Source organism: Branchiostoma belcheri, unplaced genomic scaffold (assembly GCF_001625305.1).
Source record: "Branchiostoma belcheri isolate BF01 breed outbred unplaced genomic scaffold, Haploidv18h27 scaffold154, whole genome shotgun sequence".
NCBI classification, from domain to species: Eukaryota; Metazoa; Chordata; class Leptocardii; order Amphioxiformes; family Branchiostomatidae; genus Branchiostoma; species Branchiostoma belcheri.
The window spans coordinates 537,470-560,961 of record NW_017802980.1 but is presented as its reverse complement, the minus strand read 5'-3'; the positions used below and the strand labels follow the sequence as shown (position 1 = coordinate 560,961).

At 39.0% G+C, this 23,492-nt stretch overlaps 1 protein-coding gene across 9 annotated transcripts in view; it reads right to left on the bottom strand.

Annotated features, from left to right (window-relative positions):
• The window catches only part of LOC109465611 (dipeptidyl aminopeptidase-like protein 6), a 198,996-nt gene that overhangs the window by 53,619 nt on the left and 121,885 nt on the right, over positions 1 to 23,492 (bottom strand). For 3 of the 9 annotated variants that reach the window (XM_019762961.1, XM_019762962.1, XM_019762960.1), the window contains exon 1: positions 11,824 to 12,054. The exons of the other annotated variants lie outside the window; for them this stretch is intronic. In XM_019762961.1, the coding sequence (XP_019618520.1) occupies positions 11,824 to 12,039 (216 nt within the window). In that variant the 5' untranslated portion in view covers positions 12,040 to 12,054. Of the gene's footprint in view, positions 1 to 11,823; positions 12,055 to 23,492 lie in introns of those variants that run through there. 9 annotated transcript variants of the gene reach the window in all.

The window sequence follows — 23,492 nt, the reverse complement described above, 5'->3', positions numbered from 1 at the left end:
ACATCAAAATTCCCCAGAGAGTGAATTGTTATGCTTGAATCTGGTCTGCTTTGTCAAATTTACCACAAATTTAAGCTTGAAGTTTGTGGTGATCAAATTCTTGAACCCCATCAAGGACCCTCCCTTTCCATTGCAAGTCAATTGTCAACTTTGGGTACAAATTTCTCGCTAACGGTAGGGTCTGTAGGCAAACATATCAAGCATATAAGAAAGTCTGAGGACCATATAGACCTCCTGGACTTCAGCACTTGGAAGCCCTTCACCACATAACACACAATGTGCACTGGACTATGGGATTGTTGGAAGGGTCCTCCAGGGATTTCAAGAACTCAATTGCTTGTAATGTTCTTGCTGTGTTCAGACTTGAACTTACACATGTACAATAAATTTGACATGTCAAAACAAACTGGACTCAATTGTAACAATTCACTTTATGATGAATTTTAACAACAGTTTCTGGGGTACTTCAGGCAAATCCAAGAACAAAGAAATCAGGTTGGTTAATGTGGCACATACATGTATGTTGGGGTTAGTGGAAAAAGGAGTCCAGTCCGATTGGCGGAAAAAGCAGTCCAGTCCGATTTTGGGGTGGAAAAAGCAGTCCGGTGGTTTCTACGAAATTCTACGAAAGACCATAGGTACAATTTTTTCTTGTGTGTGTACTTCGAGTTTCTATGGGTACTTCGAGTTTCTATGAGTACTTCGAGTATCTATGGGTACTTCGAGTTTCTATGGGTACTTAGAGTTTCTATGACTACTTAGAGTTTGTATGGGAACTTGAATTAGCATATATGTGGCTCACTATATGCCGCCTTAACCCATAATTCAGGCAGTCTTGGGTGAGGAATAGCGGACAACCGATTTACACCTCTTGGGACCACCGAAAAGTAGTTTCTATACATACAGGTCACCTATCCACAATAAACAAAAGTTAATTATTAAGGGATTCTTTCTTACAATTGTACTTCCGGTAGTTACATGCTTGTCGGTGTAATGCAAAGTCTGCCATACGCGGCTTTAGCAGGGGCCGGCTGGATGTTGGGCAGCTGGCAACCGTAAAGCGATTTAATCAAGCTACTTGCAAGCAGGATCGGCCCTGGAAATTTCGTCAGTTGACCGCTTCATCTTTTGACTAATTATTATTACTTATATGTAAGTAATAATCCGGAGGCATGATGATGACGATGATATGTAAGTTACAAACTGTAAGTTCCCATACAAACTCTAAGTACTCATAGAAACTCTAAGTTCCCATAGAAACTCTAAGTACCCATAGAAACTCTAAGTACTCATAGAAACTCGAAGTACCCATAGAAACTAGAAGTACACACACAAGAAAAAACTGTGCCTATGGTCTTTCGTAAAATTTTGTAGAAACCACCGGACTGCTTTTTCCACCCCAAAATCGGACTGGACTGCTTTTTCCGCCAATCGGACTGGACTCCTTTTTCCAACAACCCATGTATGTTACCATTCTATCCATTATGGGGCTACCCAGTCGTCTTGAGATTAATAAATAAATCTGGGACTAATGTTACATGTGCATACATTTTTTTGAAAACCACTGTCATAAATTTCTATATATGTTGATCAAAGAAGCTATGGACCTGTATACATAGAATTAATACACATGTATATTTAATAGATCTCTCTGGTAAATATGGCAGCAATTTGATTATTCATGTCCCACCATGTGTATGCTAACATGGCTTTGTGTGCCGACATTCAGCCCTATTGCCAAATTCTACTGCATGCTAGAATGATTTCCGATAGTACTGATTTGCTGAGCACACACATACAACAATACAGGAGCAAAATGAGAAATACTGGTTGGGAAGCATGGTGGTCGTTCCTGCATAATTTAATAGGACATTCCACAACAATGGGCAGAATCAATGGGAATATCAGGATAGCTCCATGGGAATATTACAACCAAGGTGATACCTGGAAGTGTTTGAACATGTCATCTATCAATGTGACAGGTTGTGTCTCTATGGTTGCACTTGTCTGCATTTACATCTTATTACCCAGCAGCCAACCAAATTTTGATAAAAGGTAAAATTACTACATTCTGTACAATTATACAATTAGCATATAGTATATTTTTGACATTTTTACAGCATAATATTAGATATAATTTAATAATGAAATTTGGTTTTAAGATTAGGGCACCAGAGCCAAAAATGTACCTTTTTGTCTGAAAATTTTGTCTGAAAATAGTCATTCGGACAAAAAATGAGGAAATTGCATTGATTGAATCCTTTTAACGAAATGTCGAGAAGGAAAAATAACACAAATTATGTTCAATTATACCTTTGGTTTGCACTGAAATATAAAAATAAAATCAACTGTTGGGGCCAAAATTTGATTAAACTTGAAAACAAGAAAACCACAATTTCTGTTTTAATTAGGCTACTCTCTGCCAGCATACCACACAATCATGTAAGGGGATTGCTTGTGTGACACAGATAATCACAGCAAAATTACCTAAAGCTCCCCGTGTAAATGGACTCATTTCAAGAGTCTCGATGTTGTAGACAGATTTGGATAATATTATATCTTTGCATGGTTCCCACAACGCAAAAATAGGTATATAAAGGAATGCTTTGTTATTAGAAAAAACACCGAAACTTGTGATTAGCCCACTTCATTGTAACAATTTATCAAAGACTTGTGCTAGCCCTTACTGTTTGAATATATAATTAAGATATGTTAGGTTTTATTCGACATTAGGTCTTATCCAACATTTATTTATTGTTTGTTACTCTCTTTATGTAGTTTGCCATACATTGTACCTTGTGCAATTGTCATGCAATATAGTTCTATACATATCTATACATTGTAAATGGACCTATTACATTATTACGTCACAGTTTGTTTACCTGTTCTAAAGAACATTGTAGAACGGTCAGTTAAAGAATAAAGATACTTTCAAGTTTTCAAAGTCAGGCGTGTTTGATTTTTGCTGGGTCTAGTTTAGTTGACACAGCATTAACGTTACATGCCGTAAAGGGTGATTTAGTTGCGACATGTAGACGAAAGTAGTATGTGTAACGCTACACAATCACACATACCTGTACAATATAAACATTGATTGACCACAAACTATCCCGGCATTCATTGCAGTAAACAAACTGTGATGTAATAATGTAACAGGTTCATTAGACATGACAGTTGGGGGATTGCTGTAACAGTTATGATCTATAATTACCAGGGATCTTTGAATGGATATATGACTGAATTTTAGAAATTCTGAAAGACATACTGAAGTATTACAAAATACTTTCAAAAAGGTTGTACAATGTATTATAGCACACTCTGGTTAGGATAAACCAGCAATGCTAGTGTTAAGGACGGGAAGAGTTACAAGGGTAAGGAGATGAAGACTGCCAGACTGACTGTTAATCTTATTTGACTATAGTCTCTGTTAGTAATTATACATGTAAGCTTTGCAGACAACTGCCACTTTTATGATCATATTTTTAAAAAATGAGACTAGATGGTGGACCAATACAAGCATTTTGAAATAGAAGACTGTACAGAAAATTTCTTGTATTTCTCATAATTTGAATTTCTTGCTGATTCTGTGGAAATTTTCCTCCCAGCCTACTAGACCATTTTAACCTACTTTTTGACCTCACCTGCTCTCAGTGACCTCTATTTCAACTTCCCTGTCAATCTGCCATAACTCTATTTCCCCCTTACTTCCTGTGATGCTAATGTATTCAAATAACTACAGCCACACAAACAAACAAACAAACCGACTGAATCCTCATTACATGGACATAACAATCAGCCAAGTATGAAGACATTTTAGTCTGCAATACACACCTTACATACACTTCAACTTGGCAAATTGTAACTTTTATCTACAAGCTCTATTTATTTGCATCTATTATTTTGCATCTCAGTTCAAGTATTGTTCACTCTGTATTGTATTTTTGTTCAGTTTTGGCTGATTATGTCAATCTGTACCTCATAAAAATTTTATTGTCTACTATACAACATAAAAAACAGAATAGCAAAGTTCTTTCTATCACAACCATTTATTTTTCAAGCTGACGTTTCGATGACCTTCTGTCATCTTCATCAGGGCAATTCTGACTGGTTTACTGTGCACTGACACTAGATGTTATTTGGTGCATAGTGCACTAAAGGTGTTACATAGTTCATGAAGATGACAGAAGGTCATCAAAATGTCGGCTTGAAAAATAAATGGTTGTGATAGAAAGAACTTTGCTATTCAGTCGTTTACCAACCTGATGAAATTATTTACGAACATAAAAAACAATTTTGAGTAATCCTTGCACTTCATATCAATTTTACTAGATGTCAGTGCTGTCAATTATCTGCTATGGCTGCAGAAGAAAGGTGCAGATTCATTGATTCTTGAGCAATTTTGTGTAATGAAACAAAAGGTATTTAACTTAATATCTAAATCAGGTACAAAAAAATTTAAAATGAAACATAAAATCTACTATTTGGGCCTTTAGACTCTAACCGCAGACTCTACATGCTCAGATGTTTAAAGAAACATGGTCTCGATATGTCTGACCTAGTCCTTGTGTATATAGGGTTTGTGAGACCAACCCTAGAGTATTGCTGCCAAGTTTGGCACCCTGGCCTGACGAAGGAGCAATTAGGGAAGATTGAGAAAGTTCAAGTTAGGGCATGTAAAATCATTCTGGGTAGCATGTACACCAACTATAGTAATGCACTTTGTCTGTGTGGCCTAACTTCTCTAGATGAGCGACGCAGAGCTCACTGCATTAAGGTTGATAAATCATTAGTTAAGTTTGACTTTGTCTCTTGGCTACCCTCACGCCGGGTTGATGTACATGGCAGAAATCTCAGAAATTCGCTCGACATAAGCCAGTTTAGGTGCAGAACGTCCCGTTTCTTGAACACTACTCTTCCGTACTGTGTTAAGCTTTTGAATGGTGAAAAATGATTCACTACATCAATTTCACATTATACAACCCTGCATATTATAACTTTGCATTATTTCTGTAATTTTAACTGAAAGAAACATTCAATCAACTGTTTTTATATTACATTATTGTATTTTTAACGTGTGGTAAATTTTAATGTAAGCTAGATATGTAACGAGTAGGTTTTTATCATCGATCAATTGTAAAGAATTTTTAACAAATAGCTAATCTATAAGCACATTTTGTGTTTTAAAGCATTTGTATTTTAAAGCCTTCCCAATTCAGCCAAATATGGCTGCTTACAGGCTTTTATGTGTACTTTGTGTAAGGCACAAATAAACCAGTCTCTCTCTCTCTCTCTCTTTAGTAGATAAACCTTGTCATGTAATATACTATATTTCCTCCAAGTCGCATGCTGGTGCCTCAGTCGGTCACCAAAGTCAGTTTGCATAATGTTAAAGGGGCTTCATGATCAAAAAAATTGTGGGTTGAGCACAAATCAACACAGGAGTTAACAGCATACCCTCACATGGATTATACATCTGACCACTCGATCAGCAGTTGAAGTTATATGATATGAGACTTGTTGTACGTCAAATAAAGACAAATTTCATTTCATTTTCCATTGTATCAAACATGAGAAAATTGACAGTGAGAAATTGTGTGGATTCTCACTGTCTATTTTACATGTAATACAATATCAATACAGCTGAGGATATAACAAACAGTTAAACCTGTCCAAGCCGGCCACCCAGGGAACCAGAGAAGAGTGGTCATCTTGGACAGGTGGTCTCCTTGATCGAGGGTCACCTCACATGACTGAGACATAAATGGTTTCCAAGTCGAGATATTTTAATGTCAAATGCTGTAAGCATCTTCAGTTCTGTGGTGAATGCATGTGGGGGTGGGGGGTGGCACTGTGTAGAACTGAGGAATGCTACTGCAGTGTAGTTCACTAACTTTCAAATACCCTAAGTATGACATGCCTTCAATTTACCTCCAAATGTCACAAAGCCATTTCAACTTATCGTGATCACTATCTGACAAATGGCAAACAGACACCAAACACACAAACGCCTACAAAACTGTGCATAAATTGGAGCCAAAATCTGGCCATTTGTGACTGATAAGGGTGTCCGACAGGGGTAACTTGAGCCCCACTCATTTTTTTAAAATTTATTTATTAATGATTTAGTTGAAGAGTTAAGCGTCGGTCACAACCCGCCGTATGTGCATCTGTGGGGTCTGCAACGCACTGACTCCGTGAACTGTTCTCATGGGCAATTGCTGTACGGAGCACGTGCGTCCCGCGCACGGTGGTTGCGCATTCCGTGCTTACACATGTACTCCGTACTTCCCAATTCACCTGAATGACTAGGCAGAACACATGTGCACCGTACCAAGTGCTCCTCACGTACAACGCACGTGAAACGCACCTGATTTCTACAGTATATAAAGATGACTTGACGGATGACTGCCAGCCTGTCTCCAAGATGCGCAGCAAGAAGGCACAGAAGAAGGCATCTGCAGCAGCTACAACCAGACAAGGCCCAAAGAAACGGCCCGGGGAAGACGACAGGAGGAGGGAAGAAGAATCAGATGGTTCATAGCACCTGCACGCACTTATAACGTGCGAGTAAGGAAACCGTACGTGTGTCGCACGTGTAGGTACAGCCTGTACGCAATAACGTGGCTATTGTACAGAGAACGTACGTTGTAAGCGCGTACAACTCACTTACCACTTGCGAAACGTACGATGCACGCAACCGCTCACGGCCAGACATGGTGTGCAGACCACGTACTTACACCTTGCGCATCCGTGCGAGTGACGTACTCCATCGGTCGGTCACCCTACATTTTCAGAAAAATGTAGCAGATGTGGCCTCCAAAAAAATGTACACTGACAAAAAGCATGTACGGCGGGTTGTGACCGACGCTTTAGATAATTCAGAATGTATGCCACCTACTTTATATAATAGTATATATATGTCTCCTGTTTATTGTCAGAATGAGACAAATGGAAACTCAAAGTAAGGCCACACCAATTTGATTTCTTGGTTGATGGATTTTTCTAGAAAAATAATGGTGCGGGCGGGCGGGCGAAAAAAAATAAAAATAAAAACAGGCATAGGCATCCTATTATAGCCCCAAATTGTACGATAGGAGCCATGAAGTCAACACACCAAGCTGGTTCAAAATGTAAACAATGAATTTTGAACTTTTATTGATACCACTGCATTGAAAGATGGAATAACTGTGACAACTAGGAATAAAAGGACTGTTTTCAACTGTTCATTGCATAATATGAGCATTTTGCATTTGATTCTGATTTTTATTTTCTTTTGCAAATCATAAAAAAAATGAGGCGGGCGAATCCGTTAACCAAGAAATTAAATTGGTGTGGCCTAAACTTGAAAAAATTAACTGCAAAATGCTAAAGGGAAAGACATATTTTGGCCCCAATGGTGGAAGAAAGTCCTTTTCTTCCTATTTCTTAAAGTTTTTCAATATAACAATGCAATTTTGTTTCATTAAAAGTTCAAAATCTATTGTTTCAATTATTAACCCGCCTGGTATGTTCACTTTGTGGCTCATATTGTAACATTTCCGGCTATCATGGTGTGCCTTGGCCTGTTGTTTTTTTGTTTTTTTTTCGCCATGTCACTTCACATTTTTTCTGAAACAATCCGAGAAACAACAAATTAAATTGGTGTGGCCTTATTTGCAATAAGCCCTAGGGCAGGAATTTGCAAGTAACTTTACATTACATTAAATCATTAAGATCCATTCACAGCTTCTTGAGTTATGCTGAACACATACAATCAACAAATGCATAAAAAGCCAGCTGCAGTACTGCTGCAAAAAGCCAGGTGGATCATTTTTAACTCGACCTTTAACTTCACAACAGCTACCGACATACCAGATATCATAAAGATCCATCCACAATAAGTTATGACGTTGACCTACATACAAACCCACACCACAGCTGCTCCAGAAAGCTCAAACCAAAAACAATGTTACCCTTCTGTCCAAGGCAGTAAATTTACACTATACTTACAGCAACAAAGGGTGGGATGTCCTCCCATACATACTGTTCTTTAGGGTTTGGGCAAGGCATGGTGAAACACACTCTACCGGTTCCCAGTACACGTACTTCAACTAATACTCAATATATAACACCTTCTGCGATGGCATGCTGGTAAGCATTCTATTCTCATGAACTGCAAACTTCATTTTCAACATGATCCTTGGCTGTCTAAGTGATGATAGTATGAAAATGCCCTTTGAGACTTTAGAGGCACAATAGACGTAGTTTTACCCCGTGCTGAGAAGTCTGTTAAATCAATTTCAGTCCAGGAAATACCTTAAACTATGTTTTAGAAACCTGTCAATGGAAACTAAAGACCACACATTTGTCAAAGACTCTTCTACCCAAACAGAAACTCATTTTAACTGCCAGCAAGTACTTGCATACCTTCCAAACCCCATGTTAACATATCACAAAAACCATTATGAGCGTATTTGATGCAAGAAAATCCAAGAGAAGATGGACAAGAGTAAGAGTATATACTCAGAAACCTGTGTGTCACAGACCGATATGTACATGTAAGATATTGCTACTCCTATCGGAACTGTAACAGTAGTAAAGTCTTTTAATTTGTAAACTCCCTGTATTCCAGACAGTATAGTAGCCTGGTATTCCAGACAGTAGTAGCCATCCAACAACATGAACATAAAAGCACACTGTAGATACAATTGGTAATGTCCCTATTATCAACTCTTATCATAAAGAACAACAATACTTTAAAAAAATGAAAAATATGTTTTCCTAGTGTTTCCCTTAGGACCCCTTTCTACTAGACAGTGATCTCTGAAACGACCATAGTTTAAATTGTTTTACCCTCGATTTTATGATTGGAATATGAAACACAAAGTTTTTAGATTTGAAAGACAACAAAACATACAAAACGTGAGAAACATGTTCTTAAGGCCACACCAATTTAATTTGTTGGTTCTCGGATTTTTTCAGAAAAAATATGAAGCGACAGGGCGAAAAAAAATAAAAATAAAAACAGGTCTAGGCATCCTATTATAGGCTTAAATGCTACGGAATGAGCCATGAAGTCAACACAAAAGGCTGGGTTAAAATTTAAACATTGAATTTTGAACTTTTAATCAAACCACTGCATTGATGGATGGGAAAACTGTAACAACTAGGAAGAAAAGGACTTTCCTCAACTGTTGGGGGCAAAATATGAGCATTTTTCAGTTGATTCAGGACCAGAATCAAATTTTTTTTTTTTTTGCAAATCAGAAAAAAAACGAAGAGGCGAATCCGAGAACCAACAAATTAAATTGGTGTGGCCTAATGTATAAAAGTTGCTGATTATGACATTGTATGAAATTTGTTGAGCCTCTATCTATTATTTGTTTGCTCAGCAATCGCCCAGTTGTTGCAGCCTGTATGTGGTGGAAAGGGGTGGAACTTACACAACCCACCATCCCCACAGGCTTTTATTACATTGACGAGGAAATTGGCCAGGCTGGAAATTTTTCTCACCTGAAAAGAAGCAGATTTCCATGAATGTCATTCCAAAATGGCAGGTCAGATATCCTCTATTTAGGACAGAATGGAAAGAAAGACATTTGCAGCTTTGTACAGCAGCTGCTGCTACTGATAGGTGTGAGGCACAGAATGTATCATGCACTCCTTTGTTTACATAACCCATAGCTATAACATCCGGCAATATGAAAAGGCTTTGAACTACTTTTAGCAGTGCCAAAAGAAGACAAAATAGTATCAAGACATGTATATGAACACACACCTAGAACTGTTACAGCCAGAATGCCTACTTCTGTAACAAAGTGATATTTCAGGCAGTGACTGTGGTTACAATGACCAGTAGTCTACAAGTAACAGCCTGAGTCCAGTTTAATTTGGGACTTCCATTTTAATTCTGGACTAACCCTGATATCTCAGCAACCTTACATTTAGATATAATATCTAAGGTAATAGTGGCTAGTATTGTAAACTATACTATTTAGGTAAAAATGATGTAAGAAACATGTAGCAGCCATCGAGGGGTAATTAAGGGGAAACACCAGTACCCGTATAGGTACAGGATGGTACACTCGTACGGTGTACCCCAATACCCCATTGTCACCCCCAACAATCCAACATGCATCGAGGAATCGCGCCTCCTAACAAAGTACGCTGGAATAACACATTTCATTTAACTATCATGAAAGCTCATCTGTGTTCAGTTGGTAGTTGAAGTTAAAACTTTTGGACCAACACAAAAATTCTCTCCCCTAGAGCTTTCGACCAGTCACTCTGGTCTTCCTCATTAGACTGACCCAGTGAGGCTGACCCTTTCTCGACACCCTTACAGTGATAATATTGGGAAGATGGGACACTACGGATAAGGCTCTACCGGAAACCCACACACACTGATCAATATGTAAACTTTGATTCCAACCATCCACTTGACCACAGACTAGGGGTGATTAGGACTCTCTTCCCCAGAGCTAACACCATAGTGTCAGACCCACAGGACTTAGAGACTGAGAAGTCCCACCTGACCCAAGCACTGAAAACCTGTGGCTATTCCCAGTGGGCCATCAACAAAGCGACTTGTCCCAGATCACCCAACAACAAGCCGTCAACAGGTGCAAAATCCAAGGGGTTGGTCGTCCTTCCATACATCAAGGACCTGTTAGAAGCGCTAAGAAGGATTTTTATGTCCCACGATATCTTCTCATGTACCAGATAGCTGATTCTGGTATCTGAGAGCAGAATGCAGAGTGACCATCACTGACAGTGATCTGCCAGGGGGACACTGCATGTGAAATCCACGTTCAACTTCCTGGTTCTAGAATGGCGTTCTATTCGAAATGTATAGTAAAAGGTTGAACTTTATTCCAACACACAATTGTACAGGGATCAAATTTTCAGCGACCACTGTCGCCTTCATCAGGATAATTAATGACCAATCACTTCACAACATGATCTCGCGACAGTTAAGTTTACAAACACGTGACCTTATTCACACGAGATTTTACTGATACGTGACGTAAGCAATTGATCAAAAGTGCCAGGGAGTTTATATCGCCCACCATCTCTATTAAGTGAAGGCTGAAGTGCTCTGATAAATATATTCGATATACATGTATATGGCCTGCTCTGATATACATATTCGAAATGTGCCACCTGTGACATAAGCAGTTCTTGCAATGCCTGAAAGGCAAACAGGTTTATTGGAATGACAGGATAATTGTTTATTTGCTGATGATATCGCCTGATGTACCGCCTGATCACCTATCCAAGAGACCCGCTAGAGCAAGTGAACAAGTTGGAAGCACAGACTGACAGAACAAATTAAAGTATTATGTACCTACAACTACATGACATGTATACGTAGGCCATTAAGGCAAGTATAGGACATAAAGCCGCAGGTCCCATGTTTGAGAAGAGTCACACACTGAGCATGTTTAAGACCAACTTACCGGGTATCAAAAAGAGAATAGGCCCTTCCGGGTGTGAGTGGTTCAAACCTTTAACAGTTTGTTATTGTCAATCCTTCCACAACGGTGGTAAATCTTTGAGTATGTATAAGTATGAATAAATAAAGAAAAAGATATCCTGCACATTCAAGCAGATTTTTTTCTGTGATCTCTCTGAAAGTTTTTAGACTTTGTATTTTTAGTTTAGATTTCAGATAGTTTTAAGGAAAGTGAATAATTTACATTGTAGATCCTATCACTCCTATGTCCTATGCTGTCTGTTACATCACCCATGGGAACAAGGCTAGGGCAAAGAGGACTTTTTAAATAGCTATTCTGTGGCGACTAGTTCTACTGTAAGACTTGGAATGAATGCCATTTCCCCTACCTGTTTAGAGCTGACAAAAGCACTGATAGCCTTGGAGTGGAGGTATAGTTCATGAGGATACTGGAGCTGTTTCCGACACACAACACTATCCTGTCCCTCATCCTCTTCATATTCCTCCATATTTGTAACTTGCAGCTTGGGGTTCCTGAGCGTCTGTTTGCGCTGAAATGGCCGAGGCTTTGGAGTTGGACTGAGTATTACCAGATCCCTCTCCATGTCACCATTGGTTGAGTGACAGCTCTACTCAGAACCTCCATTAGTGTAAAGAGCTTGTGATGGGCTTTGCCAGAGGTGGCAGCTCATTATAATCCTTGATATGAATACTGCATTTTACAATGTTACAACAAATACAACTAACAAACGTAAAGGACATTTATCCATGCTATTTCACTTGTCATGTAACATAGCTTTCTTCACAAAAAACTATGTAGTACTACATACATACACTTTAACAATATACTCTAAGGTTGTTGGCAACATCTGATTGTCCTTTGCAAATTGTGGTCTGCTGGAAGCCATACTTGACTTCATTCCAATTCCAAAATCATGGCATTGACAAATATATGATGTCATGCACTCATGGCCAAAAATGTTAAAATGATCAAAATATTTTTCTTTTGACCGATGTTTTTGTACCAAAAAAGTTCATATTAAAAGTTCAAGTTCATTTCTATTGTGTTACTAGGTCAGACTTCAGTCAGGTGTGTTCTGTACCAATTGAAATTTAAGATAACCAAATTCAGAAAATTAGAAATGGACGATGTCTTCAAGGATTGACAGTTGATGAACTATAGTAACTGCTGAAGAAGCATTTCCTTTCCCAAAAGCAGCAGTCATTGGCATTAAAAGGAGTTGTCTAATGTACAATGTACAACACAGTCAAAGCAAAGGTTACCAACAGCTTTCTGCTGCCTGTAGGGGTATCAACAAATCTGCCACTCCTGGAACATACATGTACATGATGTACATCCCTGGAAAAGTTGCTCCATGAAAGACGTTATCCTCTGTGACAAATGAGTACCAGCCTCTCTCTTCAGTCATGAGGAAGTTTCCATCCAGGAAAGGTCTAATGCATCAGGCTGGCAGAAACAGCTGGTCACAATGTCATCTCTATATAGATCACCTCCAAGGAAAAAAAGTGCCAGCACTTCACCAAGCAACTTTCCCCCGTTGTGTAGAACAACACCAGACCTGATTGTGTACCAGACACTGAGATGTGCATTAGCTGATCACAAAAACAACTTGTCATTGATACAATCCAGATCGTTAAGCTGGCTCCACTTTCATGTCATGTTACCAACTACAAATCATCTTAAGTCATTTTCTCTGCAGGCTTCCCTGGGGATTTCTTCAAAGAGCTTGGCACATGTATAAAGCGGATGTATCGGCCATATATGATGGTACTATTAATATTCTTAATGCAGCTTAAAACACTTTTGTCCTGTTAAAAACTGGGCTAGTTCTTTATACCATGGCCATGTTAAATTAATACTAAAGTTGTAAAGTACAAACCTGTAGGAACATCAATACATTATATATTCTGTTGCTAAAAGGGTAAAATTTAAAACTGGTGCCCTCATTCCTCTTCTGTGACAACAAAATCTGTCGGAAACCCTTATGAAATTTTTATGATCTGACAGTAACCAGGAAGCATTAGATGATATGATATAAACAACAGTTTCACAACCTCCTAAACCTTCCATTTGCATATATAACTGTTACATTATACATGTATCTAATATTCTCATATGCCACAAACATGCAGTTTGCATTTTTCATCATATTGTGGTAGTTTACAAGAATATTTTCAAATTGCCAAGGTTATAACAGCCTCCAGTTTAATTCTAGACTTCCAATTAAATTCCGGACTAATCCCATATCTCAGCAACTGTACATCTAGCCCGGCTAAAGCTTAAACTATAAGTAAAAATAATATAAGAAATATGTAGACGTAGCAGCCATCGACCCCTTGGGGATTAACCCAATTCTGTAAAATTCTGCACAGAATTCTGGCTCCAGTTCCCAGAATTCTGCAGAATTCTGCAGATTTGGGTTAATCCCCAAGGGGTCCTTGATGGCAGCTACATATTTCTTACATCATTTTTACCATCATTTTTAGATGCATGGTTGTTGGGATATGGGAATTAGTACAGAATTAAACTGGATGCTGTTTTATGCTTTCCATAGCATTTGTTTGAGTGGGGGTTACAGTGTGTGTGTATGTGGTTTAGCACAATAACTCAAGAAGTTTACATGGATTGTCATGAAAGTTGGTAGGTGGATAGGTGTTGATGAGACCTAGAAATGATTAAATTTTGGGGCCCCTGGTGGCTTGCCTTGGTACTGCAGCAGAACTTCCAGTTTTGTTATCCCATGATCTGGATATACTAGGGGTCACAAATTTTTAATGATGGATAGCTCTTGGTCTTGGGAAGACATGACTGCATATTAGTTTGGGCCCCCTAGCAACTTGTTTATTACCTTTGCCAAGTAGGTTATGTTTTCAGTAGCGTTTGTCCGTCCGTCTGTTTGTTTGTCTGTGAACAGCATAACTCAAGAAGCTTTGTATGCATAGTTATGAAACTTGGTAGGTGGGTAGGTCTTTATGAGACCTACATGTAGAAATGATTAGATTTTGGGCCCCCTGGCAGCTTTTCTAGGTACTGCAGCAGAAGTTCCAGTTTTGATATCTCAGGATCTACATGTGTAGACAAGCTAGGGTCGTGAATTTTGGTTGCTAGATAGCTCTAGATAGATGGGCTAGGGAACAAGTGATGAGTTTGGGCCCCCTAGCGGCTTGTTCTGGAACTGCATGCAGGAGCATTTGTTGAAAAATATTTGAAAGAGGATAACTCAAGAACCATTTAATGGATTGTCATGATATTTGGTATGCACGTAACTGAAGTGATGCTTGACATAATTAAATGAAAATTATGCATATCAGGAGCTAATTTGCATAATTAATAAGTAAACTCTATAAATCTGCTTTGTTTGATAATAGGACTACAAAACATTTGTGACGTGTATGTAAGGCCATGTTGATTTGATTATATGGATGACATCCTCCGGGAGCCCCAAAACTGATGCGCGCGTGCGAATAAAAAAAAAGTTTTGCAAAAAAAAAAGTTCTTTTCATTATGAAATCTACGTGGTCATGAGGGTTGAGCAAATGGCACAGAATATGGTTTGGCGAATAATCTAGTCTTCAAGTTCATTTCTTTACAATTTCGTCTTTTTTCGTTTGATTTTGGCATTCTACGACATTGGTATAGTTTTTATTAATTTTTTTTGTAACTTATGGTATATTTTTGCTCATTTTGCAACTGTTTTGTACGATTTACAGTATGGTTGAAAACTTCTTTTTTTTTGGAATTTACGGCCGAAAATTCATGCGCGCGCGGATGTCATCCATATAATCAAATCAACATGGCCTAATTTAAAATGAGAAAAACATCTGAGGATATAGATTATGTAAATGAAGACCTGATTTGCATAATTGATGGAAAATTGCTGTAATTCTATAGTAGTAGCTGCTGGGAATTTCATACTTGCCGCATTTGAAAGTGAAGTGAAGGTGAACATCAATAAACAAAATTTATTCAAATCATAATCTCATTTGCATAATTTATGACAAAGTGCTACAATAGCCTATTTTGTTAGATAAGGCTGCCATTGGGTGGAGAATATGATCACCTGATATAATCCATGCAAATGAGGCTTTTATTTGTGAAATCAATGAGTTAACATGTAGTATTCTTCAACTGGAAGGGTTAACATCATTTGGCGAAGGTAAGTGGTCGTGAAAGTCACACGTACATGACATGCTTCTAGAACAGATTGCTTTCAATGAAGGATTAGTTTACAGTTACACACCAGTAGTCTTTTTTTTTCATGAATTACAAAAGATTAAAGTTCAGTGTTGTTATAATAATACCAAGTTCCATTTAGACTACTAGAACAGACAATTCATGTGAATAATGTGTCATGAAATCCCTATCATAACACCGGATAGCAAACCCAATCATAGTAATAGCAAGCATTACAATTAGTGAGATTAATTACTCCCCATACGGTGTCAATGTCTCATATTACATACAATCACACTATAATACCTTTTAAGTAAATGATTTAGCATCATGGTAGACTGGAATCAAGCTATCAGGAGTAGCTATATATTTATTTTTGTGGAGGCTAAATTTTATTCATTTTTTAGGAGAAAAATATTGTCACTTGAATTTAGAAAATCATAAATTAAACTAGATCATGCTAATCATGACCTTATTTCCATAGGCAATGAGACAAATGAAAAAACATTTACAAAAATTCATATATTTCATGGAGGTATGAGATCTCCGAATTCTTGTTAATTATGCAAATGAAGTCATCATTTGCATTATTAGCATCCAATAATGTACATGTAGATCTCTCTCTAAGCTAAGCAAAAATCATAAAAATACATTGTTCCTTTGTGAATTTATCTGCTCTGAAAGGTTTCACCAGAAACCTCCCTGCAGTTCCTGAGAACAAGGAAAAGCTATCTACCACTTAAAAATCAAGACCATAGCATGTTCAGGACAAAAGATACAAAAACCAGAAGTTCTGCTGAAGTACCAAGGTCAGCCAGAGGGAGGCCCCAAATTGACCTTGACCTTAGCCTACCCAACACCTACCCACATACCAAATATCATTACAATCCATCAAAAGGTTCAAAAGCTATGCTGGCTGCAAATGTCCGGAAACACAAACACACAGACACACGTACAGACAGACACACAAACAGGCACGCCAAAAACAATAAAATTCCATTTTCATGGAGGTAAAAAGGCATACATTTGTACAAGGACACTTACATTGTATATACTAGTATATGCAAATGTATGTAGAATGTAGACAAGAGCTCTGCAATTTTGTTCAAAATCACTAGAGGTCCTTCATATAAAGAAATGTTATGTTCTTCAAAGTAAATTATGCAAGAAGTCGTAGATATCATCACTCCACGAAATCATTTGTGGTTTTGTTACCTTCTGGTGTATTTTTTGTCAGTTATGTTAGTAGGGATATTTTGGGTTAACTTAGTTCTACCAAGGACATTATACACAGAGTGTATAATGTCCTTGGTTCTACCATAATGATGCAGTGTTAGCAATACCCATCTGCAGTCTGCATTTTGCAGAGAAATTTTCAATGCTGCAGAAGTATGTACATTTGCAATTGTATGCAAATTATGTAAATGAGGAGTCAATTTGCATAATTAATGAGGATCTTGTTAAAACCATTATTGTACATTATAGGCTTTCATACATGTAATGTATGTAATCTATGGCACGTGGATCATTAACAGAGACAAATTATGCAAATGAATACCTAGTTTGCATAATTAATACAAAAATGCTATAATTTCCTAAAGGTAGATGATGGACATTTCAAACTTCTGACATGTATATATTACTTAAAGGAAACAAACAAACAAACATCACTATGTAGATATTATGTCAATGTGGAGGTCATTTGCATAATTAATATCACAATGTTGGAACAAAACCTTGCCAATAAATAATGCACATGTTAAATATAAGTAACTTGAGTTGAGAAAACCATAAACTAGTATACGACAAATAGATTATGCTACATGTATCTCCATGATTGGTCTCGAGAAATCTCAAAACCAAATGAAATTACAAAGGCTCTAAACATTTTCATGTACATGTACATGTACATGTAGGTATGACTTTGAGGTCTCCGAATTCTTGTTAAGTTTGTAGCTGTGTTAACATGAAAAACTTGTTCACAAGTTTAAATTCTATATGCCAAACACACCCACAGAGGGCATCAATATCTCATATCACCACCCATCCCCCCTTCTGTCCTACCTGTTGAGGCATTATGCTTCAGTGATCTTTCCTCTGTCTGTCTGGCAATGCTACAGCAGGATGACCATTACATTTTACAATTGTAACAGTCCTTTCCCTATGAACAAGCTCTGACATGCCAAAAAGCAGTTACTCAAGCAACTGGATATGATTTTGAAAACGTCAGACGTTTCAGCTAGTATCCATTAGCTTTCGTCAGTGACTGAGAGACCACCCCAAGCTCTGTGTGCTGGTAGATGGTTAATGTGTCACCAAGCTATTAACATTGTCCTATCATCATCCATCACAACGCTGCACTAATGCAGGGCAGTGTCAGAGGGATACTGGACTGTCTTATTCTGTAATCCAGGGGTGTTTGGCAGTGGCTTAAATCCAGATTTCTTAGCATTTCACTACTATTCATGGAGACCTTGGGTGGCATTTGGACTGATGAAAAGATTTAATGTCCGTTATATTTCGTCAGAAAGGTACACTGTATGTTTTGGGTTGATTTTTGGTGGACAAGCTCTGCTGTGTCTCCGTATTAAGGTTAACGTCATAACTTGAGTATTTGTGAATGGATTTTTGTTATTTTGACATGTGGGTAGCTGGTCCAAAAATGGTCCACCTGGCTTTTCCTAATCGTACTGCAGCAGAGATTTTGTGCATTTGTCAATTGTGTAAGGATCCAATATTCTGACCCTATGGGAATGGTATAACTTGACTTTGACTTACTGTGGTATAACACACCACCCCCAGTGGTGAGTAGTCTAGTCCAGACTGGTTAGAACTAGTTGAGTCAAGCACATAGTCTTCCAGAATATACACTGCACTCTCAAAAACCTCTCGTCTCCTCTTCATTGCCTAAACCTTGGGGCAGGGGACAGGGCTAGGAATGGCTCGTTACACTGGTGGCAGCGGTGGGATCATCTGGACCCGGCCAGGAGATCGGTAAACCTGTCCCTCACCCCTGAACCAGACAACAAGAAGACAGCCACATGCCCGTAGCCAGGATTTTGAATTGGGTGGTTCTTCCCACTGCTTGAGAGGACCTCGAGCACCGTAGGCGTGAGGTTCCTAGGGGGGTCCGGGGGGCATGCTCCCCCAGAAAATTGTGAAAAATGAATCTTCTAAAACGGCATTTCGTGCGTTTTTGAGAGGATTTCAAAGAAAAAATCAGAGATAAATTTCTATTCAATGACAAAGGGAGCAGTTTTTCTACGATTCCAATCCACCTTTTCAAGAAAAATCTTGGACCTTTACATACAAAGTGGACCAAAAAGTGGACGTTTACATAAAAAGTGGACCAAAAAGTGGACCTTTGAGCCTTGTGGGGGGTTTCTTCCGAACCCCCTAAACCCCCCTGGCTACGGGCATGAGCCACCATCTCCATGTGCTCCCGCCATGATGCGATCACACCGCGGGTACAAAGTTCCTTGCTGACGGTGAGAACTATCAGAGCACGTCAGTTCAACCTGAGAAGAAGACTCTAACCAGGGTGCCTACTGCGGACAATGAAACCCACAGCATTTTGAACTTCACCCAGCCCCGACTCAGCAAATTCCCCGATGGGACGGTAAACAACATTGAAGGGACGGACATTATGGTCACACCGAAGGACGCCCTGTCCTGAGATTTAGCAGATGGTTGGACTACCACTAGACCTGACTGGAAGACATCTTGAGATGGAGGACAGTTTCGTGACATGTAAAACACTATAATTACAGAATTTCCTCCTTAATTATGCAAATTTAGTCTTCACACGACGCAAAAATATTTCGTGCATTGCGCGCGCGTGTATGCAAATCTCGCGTCACGTGTCGGCATTTCGCATCTCTGATTGGTTGTTGCGTCCGCTGCCTGCAGCGCAGGCGGTAATCTGAAGCGAGCCGACACGCTAGTAAACAACTTTTCTTTGTTCGATATCGGCGCTAAAATACTATTTTCCATAACCACGCATCAATATTCTAGTGAAGAAATGCATAGTTTCAAGAGTCTATGGGGAAAAGATATGCTTTTGTGCGGATTTTCTCGTCACTTAACCCGGAAGTGTGGACCGCGGCGTGGCTAAATTTTTAGCGTATTTTACCCTGCGTTTTACCAATCAAAACAATAAACAACTCCCGCTAAGAGAACCCTGTAACATTTTAGATCGCAGCAATTAAGTATTTGATCAAATTATTTGTGGATGTGCTGGCATTTCAGCCGTATTATTCATCGGGAAAAGTGGCCTCATGCACGGCCGTGCCGTGTGCACCAATGCTACTAGCAGTACAGTAGCACTAGTGATGACCTGTACTTGTGTTTCGCTAAAATGCCAAAATATGATACACTATACTACTATACAATTATCAGGTCCAGGTTCAGGTCCGGACCTGATCCTCTGAACCTGATCCGGACCTGGACCTGAATTTTCTATACCGGTACCCACCCCTAATATATATATATATATATATATATATATATATATATATATATATATATATATATATATATATATATATATATATATATATACCTATAATGATGAAAATACGTTGTTCCTTTATGGACTCATCTGCTTTAAAAGATTTTGCCAGAAACTCCCCTGCAGTTCCTGAACAAGCTGCTAGGGGGACCAAACACACACCACTTATTCCTGACAGGAAAAGCTATCTGTCACCAAAGATCCAAGACCATAGCATGGTCCGGACAAAAGATATAAAAACTGGAAATTCTGCTGCAGTACCAAGGTCAGTCACTAGGAGGCCCATATCTGACCTTAATCTTTTTCTTCCTACAACCTACCAAATATCATAATCCATACAAGAGTTCCACGATCTTGCGGGTGACGAATTCATTATACAATTTTAATAATTGATTTTGTAAATAAGCGCATCATTTGCATGGATTATATCAGTTGATCATATTCTCCACCCAATGACAGCCTTATCTTAACAAAAAGGATATTATAGCACTGCCTCATAAATTATGCAAATGAGGTCATGATTTAAATAAATTATGTTTATTGATGTTCACCTTCACTTAACTTCCAAATGTGGCAAGTATGAAATTCCCAGCAGTTACAACTGTGAAATTATAAACATTTGCCATTAATTATGCAAATTAGGTCCTCATTTACATAATATATATCCTCGATGTTTTTTCTCGTTCTCAAGTAGATGTCAGAAGTGTTTCATAGTTCTATCATCGGACAAAGCAGATTTATAGAATTTCCTCATTAATTATGCAAATTAGCTCCTGATTTGCATAATTGTCATCTGATTATGTCAAGCATCACTTCAACTACCTACATACCAAAAATCACTACAATCCGTCAACGGGTTCTTGAGTTATGCTCCGTCGAAAATTTTTCAACAAATGCTCCTGCAGTTCCAGAAAAAGCCGCTAGGGGACCCAAACTCATGTCACTTCTTCCCTATCCCAAGAGCTATCTGCCATCCAAAATTCGTGACCCTAGCATGTCCAGATCACGAAATATCAAAACCGGAAGTTCTGCTGCAGTACCTAGGAAAGCCGCCAGGGGGCCCAAAATTTAATCGTTTCTATGTCTCATAAAGACTTACCCACCTACCAAGTTTCATTCCAATCCATCCACTGCTTCTCGAGTTATCTTGCTAAACCACAAACACACACACACACACACAAACGCTACTGAAAACATAACCTTCTTGGCGAAGGTAAAAAGCGTTCAGAAGTTATGATAACTACAAATGTGCAGACAGACACACAGATAGACACAGAGTCACAGACACACCAAAAACAATACCAGTCCTCCATATTTCATGGAGGTAAACAGCACTAAAAAAAGCCTTCACATACAGAACTACTGCAGCATAGAACACTCTATCACGTGTCACTGTGTCATCACATGAGAAATTCAAACAAGGCCTACTAAAACTAGCCTCCACCAGGCCTTTCTACGGGAATACGGATCGTAGAATTTGGCAAAAAAGAGAATCAAATTGGCCAAGGGAGTCCAGCTGCGGGGAGGTAGTTTCGTTCCCTCCGTTAACTGCGCGGCATAGTCAAACTCCAAGGCGGCCAAACTCCCCGGCAAATATTCTCCTATATATATATAGCCAGCGTAGTTAGTCTGGTAGAGACTATACTAAAACACATGAGGGACATGAATAAGTAAAGCACATACAATGTTACACATTTGTTTCTTTTAAATAAACTATATACACAACCCTGTAGCTAGATGTAATGTAACTTCATGTACATGTAATTGTATGTTCAACTTGACGTATTGTACTAATGTTTCTATGCACTCCACCCTCTCCTGGAAAACAGCTGTCACCCACAGGTGGGCAGCTAAACCACAATAAACCCACACATGCCAAATATGATTAAGATTCATCAGGCCACACCAATTTAATTTCTTGGTTAACGGATTCACCCGCTTCATTTTTCTCTGATTTGCAAATAAAAATAAAAATCCAGAATCAACTGCAAAATGCTCATATTTTGCCCTGAACAGTTGAAATCAGTCCTTTTCATCCTAGTTGTTACAGTTATTCCATCTTTCAATGCAGTGGTGTAAGGGGTTGAAAATGACACTTTTATGTATAATGCAAGATGTCATCGTCTTTGAAGTTTTAGTAGACAGTATGATAATCTGGTTATGCTAATTCGAGGCTTTGATGATAGGAACATCAAGGACATGTCGTATAGGTGCGAAATGTTGTTGTGTTCCCTTGCTAGACGACTGTCTGCATTTCAATCTGTGGTTTGTCTGGGATTTGAAAATAAAAGCTGGGAGTTCTGTGGGTTGAGAAGACAGTCTGAGACAGAGAGAGCCCGACAGAGGGTTACAGAGAGAGACTGTCCCAGCCCATCGTCTCCCGTGCGTGTGTAACGGGCATGCCTGTGTCCCGCATGTGTTCTTGCTAGCCCTGTAGTTACTGTAAGTCTCTTTAGATTCGCGGGGCCTAAAGTTCGCGGTTTCGGGAAAATGGACAATCCGCGGTATTTTTAGATTCGCGATTTCCCCTTGGCTATTCAAAGAAGAACTTGTAAAGTGCATATTTAAAAATAAGAAAAGTTCGTGTCCCGGCATTTATCTCCTAAAATGCGGCGCAAAAATGTGTTTCGTGCTCCGCGCGAGCCGCTGCCTGCAGCTCTGTCGGTATGCAAATCTTGCATCACATGTCCGCGCTACGCGTCTCTGATTGGTTGTTGCAACAGTGCCGGCGGTAAAGCTCGATCGATCTGACGCTTCATGGCACGAAAAGTGGTATTTAAGCACGCTTAAACGCAGCGTAAAGGCGGCGTTTTCTTCCCACTTTCCGCACCTTTACGACCCCTAAACGTGCACGTAAAGGTTGCCTTAACGTGGACTTTCCGGAAGTTCGGAAAGGGCATTTATTTTCCCACTTTCACGGCGCCTTTCCGCGACTTGCAGATGCTTAAAGGCGTAGTTAAGCACTCTCTTTCCGTGTCCTTTACCGCGAATCCTTCACGGAAAGCATGCGTTTATTCTGACCTTTCCGTACTCTTTTGGATACCTTTATAATTTCTTTACGTCATGCAATTTAGGACGGAACGTGCACGGAAAGGATGCGTTTATTGTCGCCTTTCAGTAGTCTATTGGAGACCTTTAAAACTTATTTCCGTCATGGTTTTCGGGTTTTGCAGTACGCTTAAAGGTGTCGTAAAGTAACCTTAACGTGTGTGTAATATTGACGTTTATTTTGCTTTATTTGTGCGTTTATTTGCCGTTAATGAACAGTAAATTTCTGTGCCATGGCTAGCCTTTCCTGCCTTGGTAGATTGGCTGGATCGGGCCGTCGGTAGCCTAGATGCCAAAGTCAAAGC